The sequence below is a fragment of the Erythrolamprus reginae genome, chromosome 1 (genome assembly GCF_031021105.1).
Source record: "Erythrolamprus reginae isolate rEryReg1 chromosome 1, rEryReg1.hap1, whole genome shotgun sequence".
In the NCBI taxonomy this organism is placed as follows: domain Eukaryota; kingdom Metazoa; phylum Chordata; class Lepidosauria; order Squamata; family Dipsadidae; genus Erythrolamprus; species Erythrolamprus reginae.
In genome coordinates, this window is record NC_091950.1 from 26,242,865 (window position 1) to 26,264,251 (window position 21,387).

At 42.3% G+C, this 21,387-nt stretch overlaps 1 protein-coding gene across 1 annotated transcript in view; it reads left to right on the forward strand.

Moving 5' to 3' along the window:
* The window catches only part of PDE4C (phosphodiesterase 4C), a 316,116-nt gene that overhangs the window by 16,097 nt on the left and 278,632 nt on the right, over window positions 1-21,387 (forward strand). The window contains exon 3 of the mRNA XM_070747975.1: window positions 12,217-12,434. Within this exon, the coding sequence (XP_070604076.1) occupies window positions 12,217-12,434 (218 nt within the window). The remainder of the gene's footprint in view (window positions 1-12,216; window positions 12,435-21,387) is intronic.

Below are 21,387 nucleotides of genomic sequence, written 5' to 3' on the forward strand. Positions count from 1 at the left end.
GACCCAGGATTGTAAGTCTAGTTTCGTAGGGTATTCTGTTTCGGGTAGAGGAGTGAAGGGCTCTTCTGGTGAAGTATCTTTTGACATTTTCAAGGATGTTAATGTCCAAGATGCAGTATGGGTTCCAGACAGATGAGCTGTATTCGAGGATGGGTCTGGCGAAGGTTTTGTAAGCTCTCGTAAGTAGTGTGAGATTGCCTGAGCAGAAGCTACATAGGATTAGGTTTACAACTCTTGAAGCCTTCTTGGTGATGTTGTTGCACTGGGCTTTGGCACTTAGGTCTTTTGTTATTAGTACTCTATTAATACCCAGTGTTTCCCAACCTTGGCCACTTGAAGATATCTGGACTTCAACTCCCAGAATTCCCCAGCCAGCATTTGCTGGCTGGGGAATTCTGGGAGTTGAAGTCCAAATATGTTCAAGTGGCCAAGGCTGGGAAACACTGCTCTAACCCACAACACCAGCCACAAGTCTTCCTCAGGAGGGCAAGTCACAGAGGCCGGGACGATATGCCCGCTACTTGCCCTTGCCACTAGCTGGCTGGAACCAAACCAAATTCGGCTTGGGAAAAGAACAGGCCTCAAGATACGGGCAAGAAAGTTGCCTCACCATTTGTGCCAAGCCAATGAGCCATCACTTCTCTGGAATGCCTGCCCCGAGGTACCAATTAAGTACCGCAACAGGGTTAGCTCTTTGTTCTTTTCCCTCTGTCACAAACAACCATGCGCCTGCGCACAAATTCATCTCATTAGCAGCCAATCTGTCTTCCCCTCCGCCCTCCAAGGCATGTTTGGCTTCTAAAAAGCAGGGATTGATGTGGAACCGAGCATACATTTGCATTTTCCAGACTTTGGGTCATAGGCGCAAGGAACAGTGTTTGCACAATAATGTCAGCATTGATTTATGCTGTTTTTATTATTTAAGGTGCTCTGATTGCAGGCTGATTTTTAGAATCGGCTCCGACGATCAAAACGTAATAAGAAACACGGTAGAAAAACAGTTACGCTTTTTAATCAAAGCCATTTACTCATTGTAGGTTTTTATAGTGTCATTGCTGTACCGTAATACCCTCGAAGGAAATTCCTGGAGTTTGTTTCGAATCTTCTTGGCATTTTAACGCAAAACAGACGGATTGTCGCTGTTGTATAAAGCAGGGCATGTAGTTTATTTTAAAGAAGGAAAATAGGAAATTTAAATATGAAACGGAATATTAAACCTCAGTCAAAATGCCAGGCAGCTCTTGTATGTCGTCCTGTGTTGAGACTCTAGAAAGAGTGCAGAGAAGAGCAACAAAATGGGTTCAATTTACCTTGCTTCCGGCTTACCTTCTCTGTGGTGGCTCCGGCCCTCTGGAATCAACTCCCCCCAGAGATTAGAACGGCCCCCATCCTCCTTGCCTTTCGCAAATTACTCAAGACCCACCTTTGTCACCAGGCATGAGATAACTGAGATATCCCTGAGCTTATATAGCTTTTATGAATGGTATGATTGTATTGTATGGTTCTTAATGATGGGTTTTTAAAATGTTTTCTTTTCTTTTTAAATATTGGATTTGTATATTGTTGTGATCGTTGTGATCGTTCACGGCAAAGTTCGGGTGAGTTCGCCGAACCCCAACTTCATTGGGTTCGCCCAACACTAATCATCATGTATTTCTTCAAAAATAAGTAAAAGAAAATACTTCTCAATTATTTTTAATTTCCAACCATTCATAAAACTTCCGATCTCTCTCCCTCTCCCTCTCCCTGTTGGGCATGCGCAAAGCAACCTGTAGCCTAGACTTTATTCGGTCTAGACTGCCCAGAGCTAATAAAGTGTTTCCTTTCTCTGGGCACCGGGAGGAGGAAGTTTCTCCCAGCGTCCAGAGAAAGAAAACACTATATTTGCTCTGGGCAGTCCAGAGAAAGGAAAATTGGGATTTCTTTTAGAACCCCGCGGGACAAATTATTAAAAAGCGGGACGTCTGGTCACCTTACCCTAATCAAATTTGCCACCTTTTCAGTAGCACCATCTCTGCACAAGTCTTTGGCAACTTTTAAAGACTTATGGACTTCAATTCCCAGAATTCTCCAGCCAGCTATGCTGGGAGTTGAAGTCCACAAGTCTTAAAGTTGCCAGGTTTGAAGATCTCTGCTCCACCCGAACTCAGCCAGGCCTCTCCTCTCTGCCTTTCCGGGCCACAGGTTCTTTCCACCTGATGTCCCATCCTCATTAGCTCTAGCCGTGAGCCCTTTCGCAGGCCAACCCATTAAGGCGCAAGAAGTGCACACCAAGGCCGAAGCATGATGCAGACAGAATGATTTACTGGCCTGGCACGAGGGCAATTAGCTGCGTAAACATGGCCTAATGAGCTCCATTATTTTACACAGCTCCCTGGTAACATTGGACAGATGTGTTGTCACCCCCAACATCACCTTCCTAGCTGAGCGGGACCCAGAAGCTGTTGACCCCTCCCCCCCGCCACTCCAAACGAGGAGCTCAAGTGGAGGCTTAGAAACATAGAAGATTGACGGCAGAAAAAGACCTCATAGGCCATCTAGACTGCCCTTATACTATTTCCTGTATTTTATCTTAGGATGGATATATGTTTATCCCAGGCATGTTTAAATCCAGTTACTGTGGATTTACCAACCACGTCTGCAGGAAGTTTGTTCCAAGCATCTACTACTCTTTCAGTAAAATAATATTTTCTTGCGTTGCTTCTGATCTTTCCCCCAACTAGGTTAGGTTAGGTTAGGTTAGGTTTATTGGATTTATATGCCGCCCCTCTCCGCAAACTCGGGGCGGCTCACAACAATAATAAAAAACAGTACAGTACACAATACCAAATCCAATGCCCACCCATCCAGATTCCAATTGAAATTAATAATCTCATAAAAAAACAGTATATATAAAAAACAGGCACACAGTCAATCAATCAACAAAACAACATGGGCAAGGGGGAGGTGTTTTAGTTCCCCCATGCCTGACGGCAAAGGTGGGTCTTAAGGAGTTTACGAAAGGCAGGGAGGGTGGGGGCAATCCTAATCTCAGGGGGGAGCTGGTTCCAGAGGGTCGGGGCCCCCACAGAGAAGGCTCTTCCCCTGGGTCCCGCCAGACGACATTGTTTAGTCGACGGGACCCGGAGAAGGCCAACTCTGTGGGACCTAACCGGTCGCTGGGATTCGTGCGGCAGGAGGCGGTCCCGAAGATATTCTGGTCCGGTGCCATGAAGGGCTTTATAGGTCATAACCAACACTTTGAATTGTGACCGGAAACTGATCGGCAGCCAATGCAGACTGCGGAGTGTTGGAGTGATATGGGCATACTTGGAGAAGCCCATAATTGCTCTCGCAGCTGCATTCTGCACGATCTGAAGTTTCCGAACACTTTTCAAAGGTAGCCCCATGTAGAGAGCGTTACAGTAGTCGAGCCTCGAGGTGATGAGGGCATGAGTGACTGTGAGCAATGACTCCCGGTCCAAATAGGGCCGCAACTGGCGCACCAGGCGAACCTGGGCAAACGCCCCCCTCGCCACAGCTGAAAGGTGTTTTTCTAATGTGAGCTGTGGATCGAGGAGGACGCCCAAGTTGCGGACCCTCTCTGAGGGGGTCAATAATTCCCCCCCCAGGGTAATGGACGGACAGATAGAATTGTCCTTGGGAGGCAAGACCCACAGCCACTCCGTCTTGTCTGGGTTGAGTTTGAGTTTGTTGACACCCATCCAGGCCCCAACAGCCTCCAGGCACCGGCACATCACTTCCACTGCTTCGTTGACTGGACATGGGGTGGAGATGTACAACTGGGTATCATCGGCATATTGATGATACCTCACCCCATGCCCTTGGATGATCTCACCCAGCGGTTTCATGTAGATATTAAATAGCAGGGGGGAGAGGACCGACCCCTGAGGCACCCCACAAGGGAGAAACCTCGGGGTCGACCTCTGACCCCCCACTAACACCGACTGCGACCGACCGGAGAGGTAGGAGGAGAACCACTGAAGAACAGTGCCTCCCACTCCCAACCCCTCCAGCCGGCGCAGAAGGATACCATGGTCGATGGTATCGAAAGCCGCTGAGAGGTCAAGGAGCACCAGGACAGAGGACAAGCCCCTGTCCCGGGCCCGCCAGAGATCATCCATCAACGCGACCAAAGCAGTTTCCGTGCTGTAGCCGGGCCTGAATCCAGACTGCTGAGGACCTAGATAATCGGCTTCATCCAAGGACCGCTGGAGTTGAAGTGCCACCACCTTCTCGACAACCTTCCCCATGAAGGGAAGGTTGGAGACTGGACGGTAGTTATTAAGCACGGCTGGGTCCAGGGAAGGCTTCTTGAGGAGGGGGCGCACAACCGCCTCCTTATAAAGTGGCGGAAAGGACCCCCTCCCCAAGGAGGCGTTGACAATCTCCTGGACCCAGCTCCGTGTCACCCCTCGACTGGCCGAAACCAGCCAAGAGGGACACGGATCCAGTAAACAGGTGGCGGAACTCACAGCTCCAATGGCCTTGTCCACTTCATCAGGTGTCACCAAGTCAAACTCCTCCCAGACAGATGGACAAAGACGTTTAGCCCCAGTCACCTCGACTGACTCATTGTCAGTCGACTCTGTTTCACAATTGGAGTCGAGGTCTGCTCGGATCCGGGCGATTTTATCAGCGAAAAACGTGTTAAAATCCTCGGCACTACTCTGCAAGGGCTCCCCAACTCCCCTCTGATTAAGAAGGGAGCGGGTTACCCTAAACAGAGCGGCCGGGCGGGATTCCGCTGATGCAATCAAGGCGGCATGATACGCGCATCTTGCCGCCTTGAGCGCCACTTTGTAAGTCTTAATATGAGCTCTTACAAGTGTTCGATCGGATTCGGACTTACTCTTCCTCCATCGCTTCTCCAGACGTCTCTTCTGGCGCTTCAACACCCGGAGCTCCTCGTTGAACCATGGAGCTCTACGGGGTCTAGTGCCGCGGAGAGGTCGCAACGGCGCAATCCGGTCAAGAGCCTCCCCTGCAGCCTTGTTCCAGGCCTCAGCAAGAGACTCTGCCGAACTGTGGACAAGTGTATCTGGAATAACCCCAAGCGCCATCTGGAAGCCTTCTGGATCCATCAGGCGTCTGGGGCGGAACCTCCTAATTGGTTCCGCCTCCCTGCGGGGAAGGATTGGAGCCAGGAAGTTAAGCCGCAGTAGGAAATGATCTGACCACGACAAAGGCAGCACTTCTAAGCCCCTTAATCTCAGATCATTACTCAGTTGCTCAGAGAGGAATATCATATCGGGTGCGTGCCCACCCTCGTGAGTCGGACCCTGAACTACTTGAGTCAGGTCCATGGCTGTCATGGTGGCCATGAACTCCTGTGCCAGTCCAGAGGAACCGCCGAGCGACGGCAGATTGAAGTCCCCCAGGACGATAAGTCCGGGGAACTCCACCGCCAGCCCGGCCACCTCCTCGAGCAGCACAGGCAGGGCTGTTGACACGCAGCTGGGAGGCAGGTACGTGAGTAACAAGCCCACCTGAACCCCTAAGTCCAACTTCACCAGGAGGGACTCGCAACCCGCAACCTCTGGAGCAATGAGCCTACGCAGGCCAAGACTCTCCCTGGCTATAATAGCCACTCCTCCCCCCCTTCCCTGGGGTCGAGGTTGGTGCCATACCCGAAACCCAGCTGGGCAAATTTCAGAGAGAGGAACTCCTCCCTCCGGGCCCAGCCAGGTTTCGGTCACACAAGCCAGGTCGGCCTCCTCATCCAGGATCAGATCCCGGATGAGGAGAGCTTTATTTACCACCGACCTGGCATTGAGTAGCAACAACTTGAGCCCAGGGCCAGAATTACACTCATCACCAGTGCTTTGAGTTAAGCTCATGGAGCCTGAAGAAGGGATCGCTACTAAGCAGCGATTCCTCCTTCCCCTGGAACGGCTAGCTCCATGGCTTCCGCCATACCTGCCTCTCCCCAGCAAGACTGGGATATTTTGACCCTCTGCCACCCCAGAGATAAGTGTCCCCTCCCCTCCTGCCCCTCCAGCGTCAGATTGTGCTCCCTTGTTCTTGTGTTCACTTTCCTATTACAAACACTTTTCTCCTGAAATTATTTAACCCTTTAACATATTTAAATGTTTCAATCATGTTCCCCCTTTCCCTTCTGCCCTCCAATCTAGACAGATGGAGTTTATGAAGTCTTTCCTGATAAGTTTTGTGCTTAAGACCTTCCACCATTTTTGTAGCCCGTCTTTAGACCCGTTCAATTTTATCCATATCTTTTTGTAGGTGAGGTCTCCACTCTCCAGAACTGAACACAGTATTCCAAATGTGGTCTCACCAGTGCTCTATACAGCGGGATCACAATCTCCCTCTGCTTGTTATACCTCTAGCTATGCAACCAAGCATTCTACTTGCTTTCCCTACCGCCTGTTCAGAGATGGGCCTCGCACTTCGCACATGAAGGATTTCCCCTGCTTGCATCCAAGTCCAACCACAGTCCAAACCTATCCCACTGTAACTGGCAGAACCGTTTTTTTAAATTAAAAAAAATATTTTATTTTAATACAAATATACAGCTCAAAAAATAAAGGGAACACTCAAAGAACACATCCTAGATCTGAATGAATGAAATATTCTCATTGAATATTTTGTTCTGTACAAAGTTGAATGTGCTGACAACATGTGTGAAATTGATTGTTAATCAGTTTTGCTTCCTAAGTGGACAGTTTGTTTTCACATAAGTTTGATTTACTTGGAGTTATATTCTGTTGTTTAAGTGTTCCCTTAATTTTTTTGAGCAGTATATCTTATAAATATCTAATGCAATAGCAAATAAGAATCTACAATCATATTCATTACACTGGAATTAATTCTCTATTTCTTTTTTTAATAATGATTTTTATTAAGAAATTTAAATTTAAAAGACATATACAAAAATGAAAATAGTACATTATAGAAACAAAGCGATACAGCTATAACAAAAAAGAAAGAAAAGGAAAAAAAAAAAGAAAGACAAAAGAAAAAAGAGATGCCAACAGGTATATGCACATTTATAACTGAAACATCTTAACACATTACATGTTGGGACCTCTACATGTTTAAAAGAGAGAAATATCCCATTTCTCTCATAACATCCATACATTCATCAATAATCATATTTGGCATGATCTGTATTTGATAAACCCATGTTGACTTTTGGTTATTACTTTGTTTTCTTCTAGGTGTTCACTGATTCATTGCTTGATTATCTTTTCCAGAATCTTCCCTGGTTTTGAGGTCAGGCTGATAGGTCTGTAGTTTCCTGGATCTATTTTTTCCCCCTTTTTTGAAGATGGGAACTATTTATTTTATTTATTTATTTATTTATTTATTTATTTATTTATTTATTTATTTTGTCCAATACAAATTGAAAGTTAAAGAGAATAAAAACATGTAGTAGTAAATATCAGGGAAAGGATAGAAGAAAAGATATGAGAACAGAATACGTCAATGAAGAGTAGAGGAAAGGATATATGAATGGGAGAAAAGATATATAAAATATAGGAGAGACAATTGGACAGGGGACGGAAGGCACACTAGTGCACTTATGCTCATCCCTTACTGACCTCTAAGGAACCTGGTGAGGTCAATCGTGGATAGTCTAAGGGAAAAATGTTGGGCGTTGGGAGTTGACACCATGGAGTCCGGTAATGAGTTCCACGCTTCGACAACTCGGTTGCTAAAGTCATATTTTTTACAGTCAAGTTTGGAGTTGTTGATATTAAGTTTGAACCTGTTGCGTGCTCTTGTGTTACTGCGGTTGAAGCTGAAGTAGTCGTTGACAGGCAGGATGTTGCAGCATATGTTCCTGTGGGCAATTCTTAGATCATGTTTAAGGCATCGTAGTTCTAGGCTTTCTAGACCCAGGATTGTAAGTCTAGTTTCGTAGGGAATTCTGTTTCGAGTGGTGGAGTGAAGGGCTCTTCTGGTGAAGTATCGTTGGACATTTTCGAGGATGTTGATGTCCAAAATGTGGTGTGGGTTCCAGACAGATGAGCTGTATTCGAGGATGGGTCTGGCGAAAGTTTTGTAAGCTCTGGTGAGTAGTGTGAGATTGCTCTCAGTTCCCCAGTGATCCAAGATCTAGGAATGTTTCTTTAAACATTCTTCTTACATTCTTTTTTGGGTAGTTATTTAGTATTGTTTCAACAACACTTGTCTTCATCAAGGCCTTCTGCTAAATTCAAATCTCCAACAGGTTTAATGTCGTTTGTGTAAATAGAAATCACGTCTCTGTCATTAAATCCTGAACACAATGTACTGAACTATCAGGTTCTAGGAGGCCGAATGAAATGGATGTGCAAAGAGCTAATAAGCAGAGCTAATCGACATTTAAAATTAGGCCAACAGTTAGGTGTTTCCAGCTTGGTCACAGAATGTTTCATAGAATGTTCTAGCTCAGGGGCCTTAATCTTTTTGTGGCATCAATTCCTTTGAAAATCTGTGGAAAGCTACTCACCCTTTCTCACAAAAATGCATTCCAAGTCTAAAAATGCAGAGATTGTATTGTAAACCAATCCAATGATGCCCAAATACAGTTATCAAAATATTAGAAAATAGCAAGTATGCACTACAATACTACAGATGCTTCTTTATTAATTCATGAAATTAATAACAATGGAAATCAGGAGATTTGGGTGAGTTTAAGGTCACCTAACCCCCAACACTTTACCCTTACCTCCAACACTTTACCCTTAGACTATCCATGGTTGACCTCACCAAGTTCCTAAGAGGTCAGTAAGGGGCGTACATAAGTGCACCAGAGTGCCTACCATCCCCTGTCCTATTGTCTCTCCTATATCTCCTATATCGTCTCTTCTATACCTATATCTTTTTCTGCTATTCTCTCATAGTTATACATTTCACTCCTGTATTTTCTCCACTATTCCCTCTTTAATACATTCTACCTGATTATAACCCTCTTTGTGTCTTATTGTGTATTGGACAAAACAAACAAACAAAAACAAATAAATAAATAAAATACAAATAATAATAATAATAATAATAATAATAATAATAATAATAATCAGGGAAGCTTATGCCTTTTAATTAAATTTACAAGTGGGAAATAGAACTATTGGTCTCTTCAATTTCAGTTATATGTTAGTAAAAAGAAAGTTGCATTTTCCCCTCCTCATCCATAGATCCCCTGAAATCTACCTGGATAAGAATTTATGTTCTAGTTACAAAGACTTTAACTGACCCGCCTGACCCTACGATTGGATACTATCCTAGGTTTAAAGGCTCATGTGAACATGCTTTCAAGGGCTTGTGAAATCTATGAAGGGAACACAGTCTGTATTTTATTTATTTATTTATTTATTCTGTCCAATACACAATACACATTGCAGAGAATAAACAAGTACTAATATATATATAAAGAAAAGGATAGAAGAAAAGATATAAAAATAGAGGAGAAGATATATAAAAGGAAGAAAAGATAAAGGAGATAAAGGAGAGACAATTGGACAGGGGACGGAAGGCACACTGTATGCTTGCATTATTCTTCAACTAAGGCCAAAAATGAGGAGCCCCCACAGCGAGGAGGGGGTCAAGCTGTTTTCCAAAGCATCTGAAAGCCAGACAAGGAATAATGGATGGAAACTGACTAAGCAGAGATTCAACCTGGAAATCCCAGCGACCAGTTAGGTCCCACAGAGTGGGTCTTCTCTGGGTCCCGTCAACTAAACAATGCCGCTTGGCGGGACCCAGGGGAAGAGCCTTCTCTGTGGCGGCCCCCACCTCCTTGCCTTTCGTAAGCTACTTAAAACCCACCTCTGCCGCCAGGCATGGGGGAATTGAGATACCCTTTCCCCCTAGGCCTTTACGATTTTATGCATGGTATGTCTGTATGTATGTTTGGTTTTTTATTATAATGAGTTTTAATTGTTTTTAGTATTGGATTATTGTTATACGCTGTCTTATTATTGCTGTTAGCCGCCCCGAGTCCCCGGAGAGGGGCAGCATACAAATCCAATAAATAAAGAACTTTCTGACAGAAAGATTAATCAACCAATGGAACAGCTTGCCTTCAGAAGTTGTGGAAGCTTCTTCACTTGAGACTTTCAAGAAGAAACTGGACGCCCATTTGTCAGAAATGGTGTAGAGTCTCCTGCTAGAGTAGGGGTTGGACTAGCTGACCTATAAGGTCCCTTCCAACTCTGTTTATCTGTGAGAAGGAGTTATTATGATTAACTCACTGCTGTGAGTTATTTATAAAAATAATAAAGGTGGGATATAAACATATATTCAAGTACTGGCAGTCCTTGGATTAAGAATGTCCGACTCGAAAGATATGAATGAGCTGTCTCTTACTGAAGGCAAGCTGTACAAACAAAATGGTGGATGGGGTTGTCTTTTTTCAGATTGATGAGGTACTGAAGGCTCATATGTAAATGGTTGTCCACTAGGACTCCAAGGTCCCTCTCACAGTTACTAAACAATGTCATCTGGCGGGACCCAGGGGAAGAGCCTTCTCTGTGGCAGCCCCAACTCTCTGGAACCAACTCCCCCCAGATATCAGAGCTGCCCCCACCCTCCTTGCCTTTCGCAAGCTCCTTAAAACCCACCTCTGTCATCAGGCATGGGGGAATTGAAATTTTCCCTTCCCCCTAGGCTTATAGAATTTATACATGGTATGTTTGTATGTATGTTTGGTTTTTTATAATAAGGGTTTTTTAGTTGTTTTTATTAATTGGATTGTTCATGTTGTTTTACCACTGTTGTTAGCCGCCCCGAGTCTGCGGAGAGGGGTGGCATACAAATCCAATAAATAATAATAATAATAATAATAATAATAATAATAATAATAATAATAATAATAATGTATGATTGGTTCTTTAAATTAGGGTTTTTAAAGATTATTTTTAATATTAGATTTGATACATTGTCTTTTTAATTGTTGTTAGCCGCCCTGAGTCTTCGGAGAGGGGCGGCATACAAATCTAATAAATGAATGAATGAATGAATGAATGAATGAATGAATGAATGAATAAATAAATAAATAAATATACTGTACCTGTGCATTTTGTTTTTCTTGCTTAAATGAAGAACTTTCCTTTTCCATGGCTTTGATATTATCTCTTGCCCCAGAGGTTGGAACCTGAGCCAGTGCATAGAAGCTTTAAGGAAGCAGAGCACAGATAAAATGTGCAGGAAGTTTCAACTGATGAGGGCTGCTTGGTTTTCAAGATTTTTTCAAATTTTGTTTCCTGGAGTATTTAAGTACAATAGCAGACACAAGTAACTTGTGATCCTCCAGGGGTTTTTGAACTACAGTTCCCAGCACGACATCCTCTTATTTGCATTTTCTATTCTCCATTCTTCAGTGCAGACAAAGTGGATCTGGAGGAGCCAGCTCGAAGCACATTTAAACTTTTATAATAAATATATAACAATGAGAATATATAATGCTATAGGGATGACATTATCTCTAGCATGGAATAATTTTAGATAAAAAGCTTTCTCTTTGCTTTAAATCCTCATTTGCTATTTTTAAAAGGGGTGTATGTGTTAAAATAGCACACTAACTTAGCAAAGCAGGACTTATACAATAATTGATCAATTCAGACCGTTTTCCATGTTTTCTTGCCTTAGAAACATAGAAACATAGAAACATAGAAGTCTGACGGCAGAAAAAGACCTCCTGGTCCATCTAGTCTGCCCTTATACTATTTTCTGTATTTTATCTTAGGATGGATATATGTTTATCCCAGGCATGTTTAAATTCAGTTACTGTGGATTTATCTACCACGTCTGCTGGAAGTTTGTTCCAAGGATCTACTACTCTTTCAGTAAAATAATATTTTCTCATGTTGCCTTGCAGTTAATGGATGCTATCAATAGATGGCGCTAGTAGATGGCCAATTAACTTCCTTCTAATAATACCATTTACAAATCACTGTGGGTATTGAGAAGGCTCAACCCAGAGTTCTTCCTTTTGTTTTTTCCCATCCAAGATATTTTGTAAAGAAAGTATTTTACTTTGCTATAAATGGCTTCATTCTTCATCATTCTTTTGGGTCTGTCTGGGATTTGAAATGTACACATTTTAAAAGTTGTTCAAGTTGCAAAACGCAGCCCTCAGAAATAACCTGCCTTATTTTATGACAGTCCTATATAATTTTCAGCGATGGGGAATTATGTTGATAAGGGCAAGAATTGTTACATCGCAGCCACCTCCAAACTGAGAGTTCTTGCCTCTCTTTTTTCCCCTCCCAGAAATCCCGAGAACAGCTGGACTTAGCAACTTGCATTGGGGCATTGCCTGGCGGGGCTATTAAGCGCCGGTTTTCGGGCACTCCGCTGCTCCCCCCACTTGCCTCCCGCCATGCAACCACCAGTGACCCCAGCCATGGGCCAGAGATGGAGCACTCCAGGGTAGTCTTCACCATTGAGGAATCTCCTCCTGCTGACGTCAAGGACTCTGACCGAATAAGGTAGGGACGTAAATTTAAACCAGTGATCATACGAGAAGAATTCCAAGAGCGATAAAGTCTACAGATCACTTAATGGGTTTAGTTAACCACCACAACATGCACTTAATGACTGTAGTGTTCACAGAATGACCACCACAAAAATGTTATAAAATTGGGCACAGTCTCATAATGTTATAAATGTTAAAAAATTGGGCACAGTCATCGATTAGGGATGACCGTGATATATGACTGTAATCCCATGTTCAATTGCAGTCATAATTCGAGGACTTTCTGTATTATCCCCACCCCCACCCACCCTTGGAGATTCATACTGCCTCAACCCTCCTTGCCTTTTGTAAGAAACATAGAAACATAGAAGATCGACGGCAGAAAAAGACCTCATGGTCCATTTAGTCTACCTGCCCTTATACTGCTTCCTGTATTTTATTTTAGGATGGATATATGTTTATCCCAGGCATGTTTAAATTCATTTACTGTGGATTTACCAATTACGTCTGCTGGAAGTTTGTTCCAAGCATCTACTACTCTTTTGGTAAAATAATATTTTCTCACATAGCTTCTGATCTTTCAGAATTTGAAAACTTATTTATACTGCCAGGCTTGGGATCATTAGATCCCAGCCTCTGGTCATTGAATGCTTACTATACTTGGTTTGTATTGAATGAATGATTTTTGATATTTAGCTTTTATAATGTTTTAAACTAACCATTTATATCAATTGGATCTAATTATATTTTGTGTACTGCTTATTGTTGACATGTTGTGAGCCACCCCGAGTCCATGGAGAGGAGCGGCATACAAATCCGAATAATAATAATAATAATAATAATAATAATAATAATAATAATAATAATAAGCAAGAGACACATTTGAGTGACCCAAATGCCTATCATTATGGAGCAGTCTTCTCTTAGATTGTGCCACCAGATTCTTTATCTGCAATTTGTCTTTTAAAGTCACTATCAGCAATTGGCATTCATGGCTTTCCTTCTCACAAGATGCGAAGCTTTAATATGGTTTATCTGGTTTTGATATATTGTCTGATGTGAACCAGCCATTGAGGTCTTTGATTGACATGATAGCAGTGTTCCAATATTTGAGGGGCTCAAAGGAGTCAAAGACTATTTCAACTTCAACTGCAACAATACATAAGCACACAATAGATACAAATATGACATAAACCTCTCTAAACTTGATTGCAGAAAATACGACTTCAGCAACAGAATGGTCGATACTTGAAATGCACTACCGGACTCTGTGGTTTCTTCCCCAAACCCCCAAAATTTTATCCTTAGACTGTCTACCGTTGACCTCACCCCATTTCTAAGAGGTCTATAAGGGACGTGCATAAATGCACTCATGTGCCTAGTGTTCCCTCTCCTAATGTCCTCATGTATTTGTAACCATCTCATGTATTCATAACAATGTTTATACATTTTACATACTTTCTGTAATCTTATAAATCCTTGAATGAATGAATGAATGAATGAATGAATGAATGAAGTAACGTAATGTAACGTAATGTAACATAATGTAACGTAACATATAGCATAATGTGTGTGAACCAGTCAAAAGCAACACTAAAATCCCATTCTGAGCTGTTAAGATATATGGTCTTAAGAGGTGCCCATCTCCTCCAGCATTTTTCCGAAATCCCATTCCCCAAATCCAAGAGACATCCAGAAATCTAGGAAAGATTATGAAGGCTACAGAGCATCTTTGTGGTTTACCCCAATATCTGGATATGAAACATAATCAACCAACATCTAACATTTGTAGTGTTGATTGCCTAAAATTATGTCAGAGGATTGATTGATTGATTAATTAATTATGTGCCATCAAATTGGTATCTGCTCTTATCACCTTGATGGATTTTCTCCAGGAGGATCTACCTTCAACCTAATCTTTCACCTGTGTCTCATCGTCACTATAACTGCATCCACCCACCTACCTGGCAATTGTCCATCATTCCTTCCTTCCATTTTTCTCAGAATCATAGACGTCTGGGTCTTTGCATAATATGTCTGAGATAGGGTAATTAGCTTTTCAATTCCCCTGTATCATTGCCAGACATCTGAGGCCAGAAGAACATTCATAGCGGAAGAGAAGCGAGCACTCCATAAAGCCAAAGCTGCAAATGCTGTGACAATGGTGCCTACACATGTCTGCCCAACATGTGGCAGAACATTTCGTGCCCGTATAGACCTTACCAGCCACCTGCAGACACATCGCGTACAGCCCATTAGATGTCAAGGTCCTCTTCGAATGCGATGGATGAACATTATCATTGTTGCACAGGGATAAAACTGTACGCAACTGTACACTCCCTCTTGTGCCGTATCCGTCACCAGATGTTGGCGATCATGTTGGCGATCCTATTTTTATCAACAGCTGCACGAAAAAGTGATGCTGAGTTTTTGTCTAACTTTTGCGTTTTGATTATTTTTCCTTTGCTTTCCCAGGCGGCTTATCACCTCTTCATTTCTGATTCTTTTTTCAACCCAGCTCATATATAGCAGCCATCTGTAGATCTACTTTTTCAAATGCTTCCAGTCTCTTCAAGTGGCTTTCTGTCAGAGACCAACTCTCTGCTACATAGAGCAGGTTAGAAAAGATGTAACATCTGACAAGCCTGATTTTCAATCTTGGGCTTATGTCGTGACTGCAGAAGACAACTGTGCACACATTTTAAAATAAGTGTATATTTATAAACATTTTCATTTATTCTTTTGTCACTTTCTATACCCCTGAGGAAGGAATTGTTTTATTCCAAGGCATCTTGGGTTTTATTAAATAAACAACATTTGCAGGCATTTTGAAGGACAACCAATTTTTTATTTCCCTTTCTTTTAAATTTTCTTTTAAAGCAGAAATAGCCTGTAGTCAACATTGCATCTGATGCCAGTGAATTCCATAAGTTAATAATCTTGAATAAACAGGTTTCATATACTAAGAGTTTCACTTCTTCTCCCGTGGATTGGTTTAAACGACCCTTTAAAATTTTCTGAGTTAATATTTTACAGTGATGAGTTCTATTATTTAATTTTTAATGGTGGGAAGGATTTTTCATTCTCAGCACGATCTCCTAGTCTTTCAATTCATGGCATAACCCTAAATTCATAGAATCATAAAGTGGGAAGAGATCTTAGAGGTCTTCTAGTCCAACCTCCTCCTCTCTGCAAAGAAGGAAACAAAATTTATCTCTCTTTGATTTCCCAAAAGTGGGAATCTTTGTTACTAAACCAAACTCAACTGTCATGGTGCCTAACCATTGTTCAAGCTACTTAGCTTTGATAGGAGTTAGAATGCAATGCTTCATAGTCTGTCATGTACAAAATAATAATAATAATAATAATAATAATAATAATAATAATCATCATCATCATCATCATCATCGTGGAGAAAAAGAAAGTATGGATCATCGACATCGCAATCCCAGGAGACAGCAGAATTGAGGAGAAGCAGCTAGAGAAATTAGTGAAATACGAAAATCTAAAAATCGAGCTGCAACGACTCTGGCATAAGCCAGTGAAAGTGGTCCCAGTGGTACTTGGCACGCTGGGTGCAGTGCCAAAGGATCTCAGCGGACATTTGAAAACCATCGGAATTGACAAAATCTCCATCTGTCAATTGCAAAAGGCCGCTTTACTGGGATCGGCACACATAATTCGCCGCTACATCACGCAGTCCTAGGTGCTTGGGAAGCGCCCAACTGGTGATGAAATACGAAATCCAGCATAGTGCTCTCGTTTGCTTTATTGTACTGACATAATAATAATAATAATAATAATAATAATAATAATAATAATAATAACAACAACAATAATAACAATAACAACAACAACAACAATAATAATAATAATAATATAACATTAATATAACAACAACAACAACAACAACAACAACAACAACAACAACAACAACAGAGTTGGAAGGGACCTTGGAGGTCTTCTAGTCCAACCCCCTGCTTAGGCAGGAAACTGTACATTACTTCAGACAGACGGTTATCCAATATCTGCTTAAAAACTTCCAGTGTTGGAGCATTCACAACTTCTGGAGGCAAGCCGTTCCAGAGATTAATTGTTCTAACTGTCAGGAAATTTCTCCTTAGTTCTAAGTTGCTTCTCTCCTTGTTTAGTTTCCACCCATTTCTTCTTGTTCTACCCTCAGGTGCTTTGGAGAATAGCCTGAGATATTGGAACACTGCTATCATGTCCCCCCTCGTCCTTCTTTTTATTAAACTAGCCATACCCAGTTCTTCCAACCGTTCTTCATATGTTTTGTCCTCCAGTCCCCTATTCATCTTTTTTACTCTTCCCTGCACTCTTTTTAGAGTCTCAACACCCTATTTATTGATTGATTGATTGATTGATTGATTGATTGGATTTGTATGCTGCCCCTCTCCGGAGACTCGGAGCGGCTAACAGCAACAATAAAACAGTGTACAATAGTAATCTAATACTAAAAACGATTAAAAATCCATTAATATAAAAACCAGACATACATACATACATACCATGCATAGAATTGTAAAGGATTTCAATTCCCCCATGCCTGACGGCAGAGGTGGGTTTTAAGTAGCTTACGAAAGGCAAGGAGGGTGGGGGCAATTCTAATCTCTTGGGGGAGTTGGTTCCAGAGGGCCAGGGCCACCACAGAGAAGGCTCTTCCCCTGGGTCCTGCCAACCGACATTGTTTAGTTGACAGGACCCGGAGAAGATCCACTCTGTGGGACCTAACTGGTCGCTGGGATTCGTGCATTTTTGCATTGTGCCGATCAAGTGTGTCTCTGTAAAATCATATTACAGAGTGAGGTCCTTCCTAAACTCTTGACATCATTGTTTTTCCTTCAGATTAAAACTGCAGATGCTATACAACTTCCAGGAGTCTTCCTTTTGCCTTAGTTTCCCCATCCTGTTTTCCTTCCAGATGCAGTGGACTGTCTGTCCCACTGTAGCCAACCCAGCCTGACCAATGGAAGGCTGACAGATTTACTTAGTTACAATAAGTTGTCGAAGCATGGAACTCATTACCTGACTCAGTAGTGTCAACCCCTAACCCCCAACATTTCTCCCTTAGAGTATCCACGATTGACCTCTCCAGGTTCCTAAGAGGTCAGTAAGGGGCATGCATAAGTGCACTAGTGTGCCTTTCGTCCCCTATCCAATTGTCTTTCCTTTATCTCATATATCATATATATTTTCTTCCTTTCATATATCTTCTCTATTTTTACATATTATCATTATATATATTACTTCATGTCTATTCTCTTCCATATGTATTGTGTATTGGACAAATGAATAAATAAAATAAATAAAGTAAAATAGCTAAATAGCGAGTTTCCTGGCTCAGAGGCAATCTGTCCCCAAAAGAAAGGGTAGGCGAGGAGACCATATACAGAGGAACTTTCTGATTATACTGACTATCATGTTCTTCTAGCACCTGTGAAAAGGAGCAGATGGGATGGCTAATAGTAGATGCAAGGCGCTAAGCTAGATGGGGCAGTTTTCTTTCTATGTTAGAAAGAGACTCAAATCATATTCAGCTTCTTTTTGCAAAATAAAGCTCTCCTCCCCCTCTTCCCTCTTTATTTATTTATTTGTAAAATTTATTGGCCACCCATCTTATCTCAGAGTAATTGTGGGAGGCTTACAATCATAAAAAAAATAAAAACTATGTATGCTAAAAGACATGGATTAGCTAAAACAAACACCAAACCCTGCAGTTCAATTAAAAGATAAGAGACAGCGGGAGCAAGATGAGGAGGTGGATGGGTGAGAGATCAGGATGGAGAAAATACTTTAATAATAATAATAATAATAATAATAATAATAATAATAATAATAATAATAACAACAACAACAACAACAACAATAACAACAACAACGGGCTACAAGAATGGTGGAAGGTTTTAAGCATAAAATGTATCAGGAAAGTCTTAATGAACTCAATCTGTATAGTCTGGAGGACAGAAGGAAAAGGGGGGACATGGTCGAAACATTTAAATATGTTAAAGGGTTCAATAAGGTTCAGGAGGAAAGTGAACACAAGAACAAGGGGGCACAATCTGAGGTTAGTTGGGGCAAAGATCAGAAGCAACATGAGAAAATATTACTTTACTGAAAGAGTAGTAGATCCTTGGAACAAACTTCTAGCAGACGTGGTTGATAAATCCACAGTAACTGAATTTAAACATGCGTGGGATAAACATACGTACAGTATATCCATCCTAAGATAAAATACAAAAAATAGTATAAGGGCAGACTAGATGGATCATGAGGTCTTTTTCTGCTGTCAGTCTTCTATGTTTCTATGTAACAACAGCAGAGTTGGAAGGGACCTTGGAGGTCTTCTAGTCCAACCCCCTGCTTAGGCAGGAAACCCTACTTCAGACAAATGGTTATACAACATCTTCTTAAAAACTTCCAGTGTTGGGGCATTCACAACTTCTGGAGGCATGATGTTCCACTGATCAACAGTTCTGACTGTCAGGAAATGTTTCTTTAGTTCTAACTTACTTCTCTCCTTGTTTAGTTTCCACCCATTGCTTCTTGTTCTACCCTCAGGTGCTTTGGAGACTAGGTTGACTCCTTCTTTGTGCCAAACCCTGAGATATTGGAACACTGCTATCATGTCTCCCCTGGTCCTTTTTATCTTCTTTTTGATCCTCTTCTTCCTCCATATCTGCATTACCAAAATCTCAGCAGCCAATTGCTGGAAGAAATATCCATCTGGTTCAGTCCCAAGCTGGGAGAAAGGCACTGGAAACAATGAGGCTGATTAGAGAGATGGTTTAATGATGAAGCAGAACCGCATAGGTTCTGGGCAGCTGACCACATGGAGTTGAGAGTGAGGTTTTCAAATACCTTCTCTGGGCTCTGTGCTTGAGCTTCCTGTTCCTGTGTAAGAACATGTATTCTATTGGCTGTTGTAGGGGTTATGTAGGGGTCATTGCTGGCTCTATAGGTTGTCTGAGCTAAGTTTGATTAAAGTTTGGAGGGTGATGCAATGTCCTTAGGAGATTGTGCAAGGTAGTGAACTGTGCTCCTAAATAGTAGTTGGTTAATCCTGTTATGTCCTGGAGGGTCATGTCTTAATCCCATCATCCTGGATTTGATGGTCTTTTGTTTTGTAGATGGGATGGCCAAGTCTTTCTTATTGGGCACAAAATATCTGCTGGGGGCAGCGAGCTGGAGCTCTGAGTTTCTGTCTCCCTTAAGATTTTTATTTCTCTACATGGTGGATCATATTCAATTTGAGATTATGGATAAAAGGATGAATTCGGCCAATGAAACTAATCTGCGGGAACTGATGGGACGATGGGACAAGGTAATAGGACATGCGGTTAGTAGAATTCGAGACCAAGGTATAAAGAATAAATTGGAATTACTTTGTAATATGTAAATAGGTATATTGCTCTTGAGTTGAAAAGATATAGAGAAATTATGCCTCCGGAACCCTCTTCTGCCTCACGAATCCCAGCGACCAATAAGGTCCCACAGAGTTGGCCTTCTCCAGGTCCCATCGACTAAACAATGTCATCTGGCGGGCCCCAGGTGAAGAGCCTTCTCTGTGGCAGCCCCGGCCCTCTGGAATCAATGCCCCCCAGAGATTAGAACCACCCCCAACCCTCCTTGCCTTTTGTAAGCTATTGAAGACCCACCTATCTCGTCAGGCATGGGGAAATTGAGATACCCCTGGGCTTATATGTTTATATATGGTATAATTGTGTTGCATGGTTTTAATGACGGGTTTTAGATGTCTTTTAAATGTATTGGATTTGTCACATTGTTGTTATTATTGTGAGCTGCTCTGAGTCTATTATTATTATTATTATTATTATTATTATTGAGCACACGGAAAACACTGTTATGTGTTGTGTGAATGTTTAATGATTATATTGTTATTCTGAAAATTAATAAAACAAATTTATTTAAAAAGAGATTTTTATTTCTCTGTTAGGGGAAATATTTTATCTTGCCTTTTAAAAATATTTCTCAAAATCTTTCATTCTTCCAGGAGGGGCGCGGCTTCCCACACAACTGTTTCTGAGCTTGGTGCTAAGCCTGATTGGGGCTGGTTAATGCTGAAATGGGAGAAAATCCAAGGAACCCGTGCAGGGGTTGGTTCTACTTCCCTTCCCTAGTGGTTCATATTGTGGCAGAAGTACAGTGATACCTTGTCTTACAAACTTAATTGGTTCCAGGACGAGGTTCTTAAGGTGAAAAGTTTGTAAGACGAAACAATGTTTCCCATAGGAATCAACGGAAAAGCGATTAATGCGTGCAAGCCCAAAATTCATCCCTTTTGCCAGCCGAAGCGCCCGTTTTTGTGCTGCTGGGATTCCCCTGAGGCTCCCCTCCATGGGAAATCCCACCTCCAGACTTCTGTGTTTTTGCGATGCTGCAATTTCACTGAGGCTCCCCTCGCTGGGAAACCCCACCTCCGCACCTCCGTTGCCAGCGAAGCGCCTGTTTTTGCACTGCTGGGATTCCCCTGCAGCATCACATAAACACGGAAGTCCGGAGGTGGGATTTCCCATGGAGGGGAGCCTCAGGGGAATCCCAGCAGCGCAAAAACGGGTGCTTCGCTGGCAACTGAAGTCCGGAGGTGGGGCATCCCAGCGGCAGAGGTGGGTTTGTAAGGTGAAAATAGTTTGTAAGAAGAGGCAAAAAAATCTTAAACCCCGGGTTTGTATCTCGAAAAGTTTGCATGATGAGGCATTTGTAAGACGAGGTATCACTGTACTCATTTTGCACATGTGTGCTCACTTTGCTTGCGCACCTGTGTCACAAGACAGAAATGACCATCGGCACAGGCAATAAGCCTCTGCACATGTGCAGAGGGTTCTTTGCCAGCTGTTTCAGACCAGAAGACTGGTTTGTGGGCATGGCCAGTGTTCTGTCTGGGCCCACAACAGTCAGAAATAAAGGACCACACACGCTGATCCAAA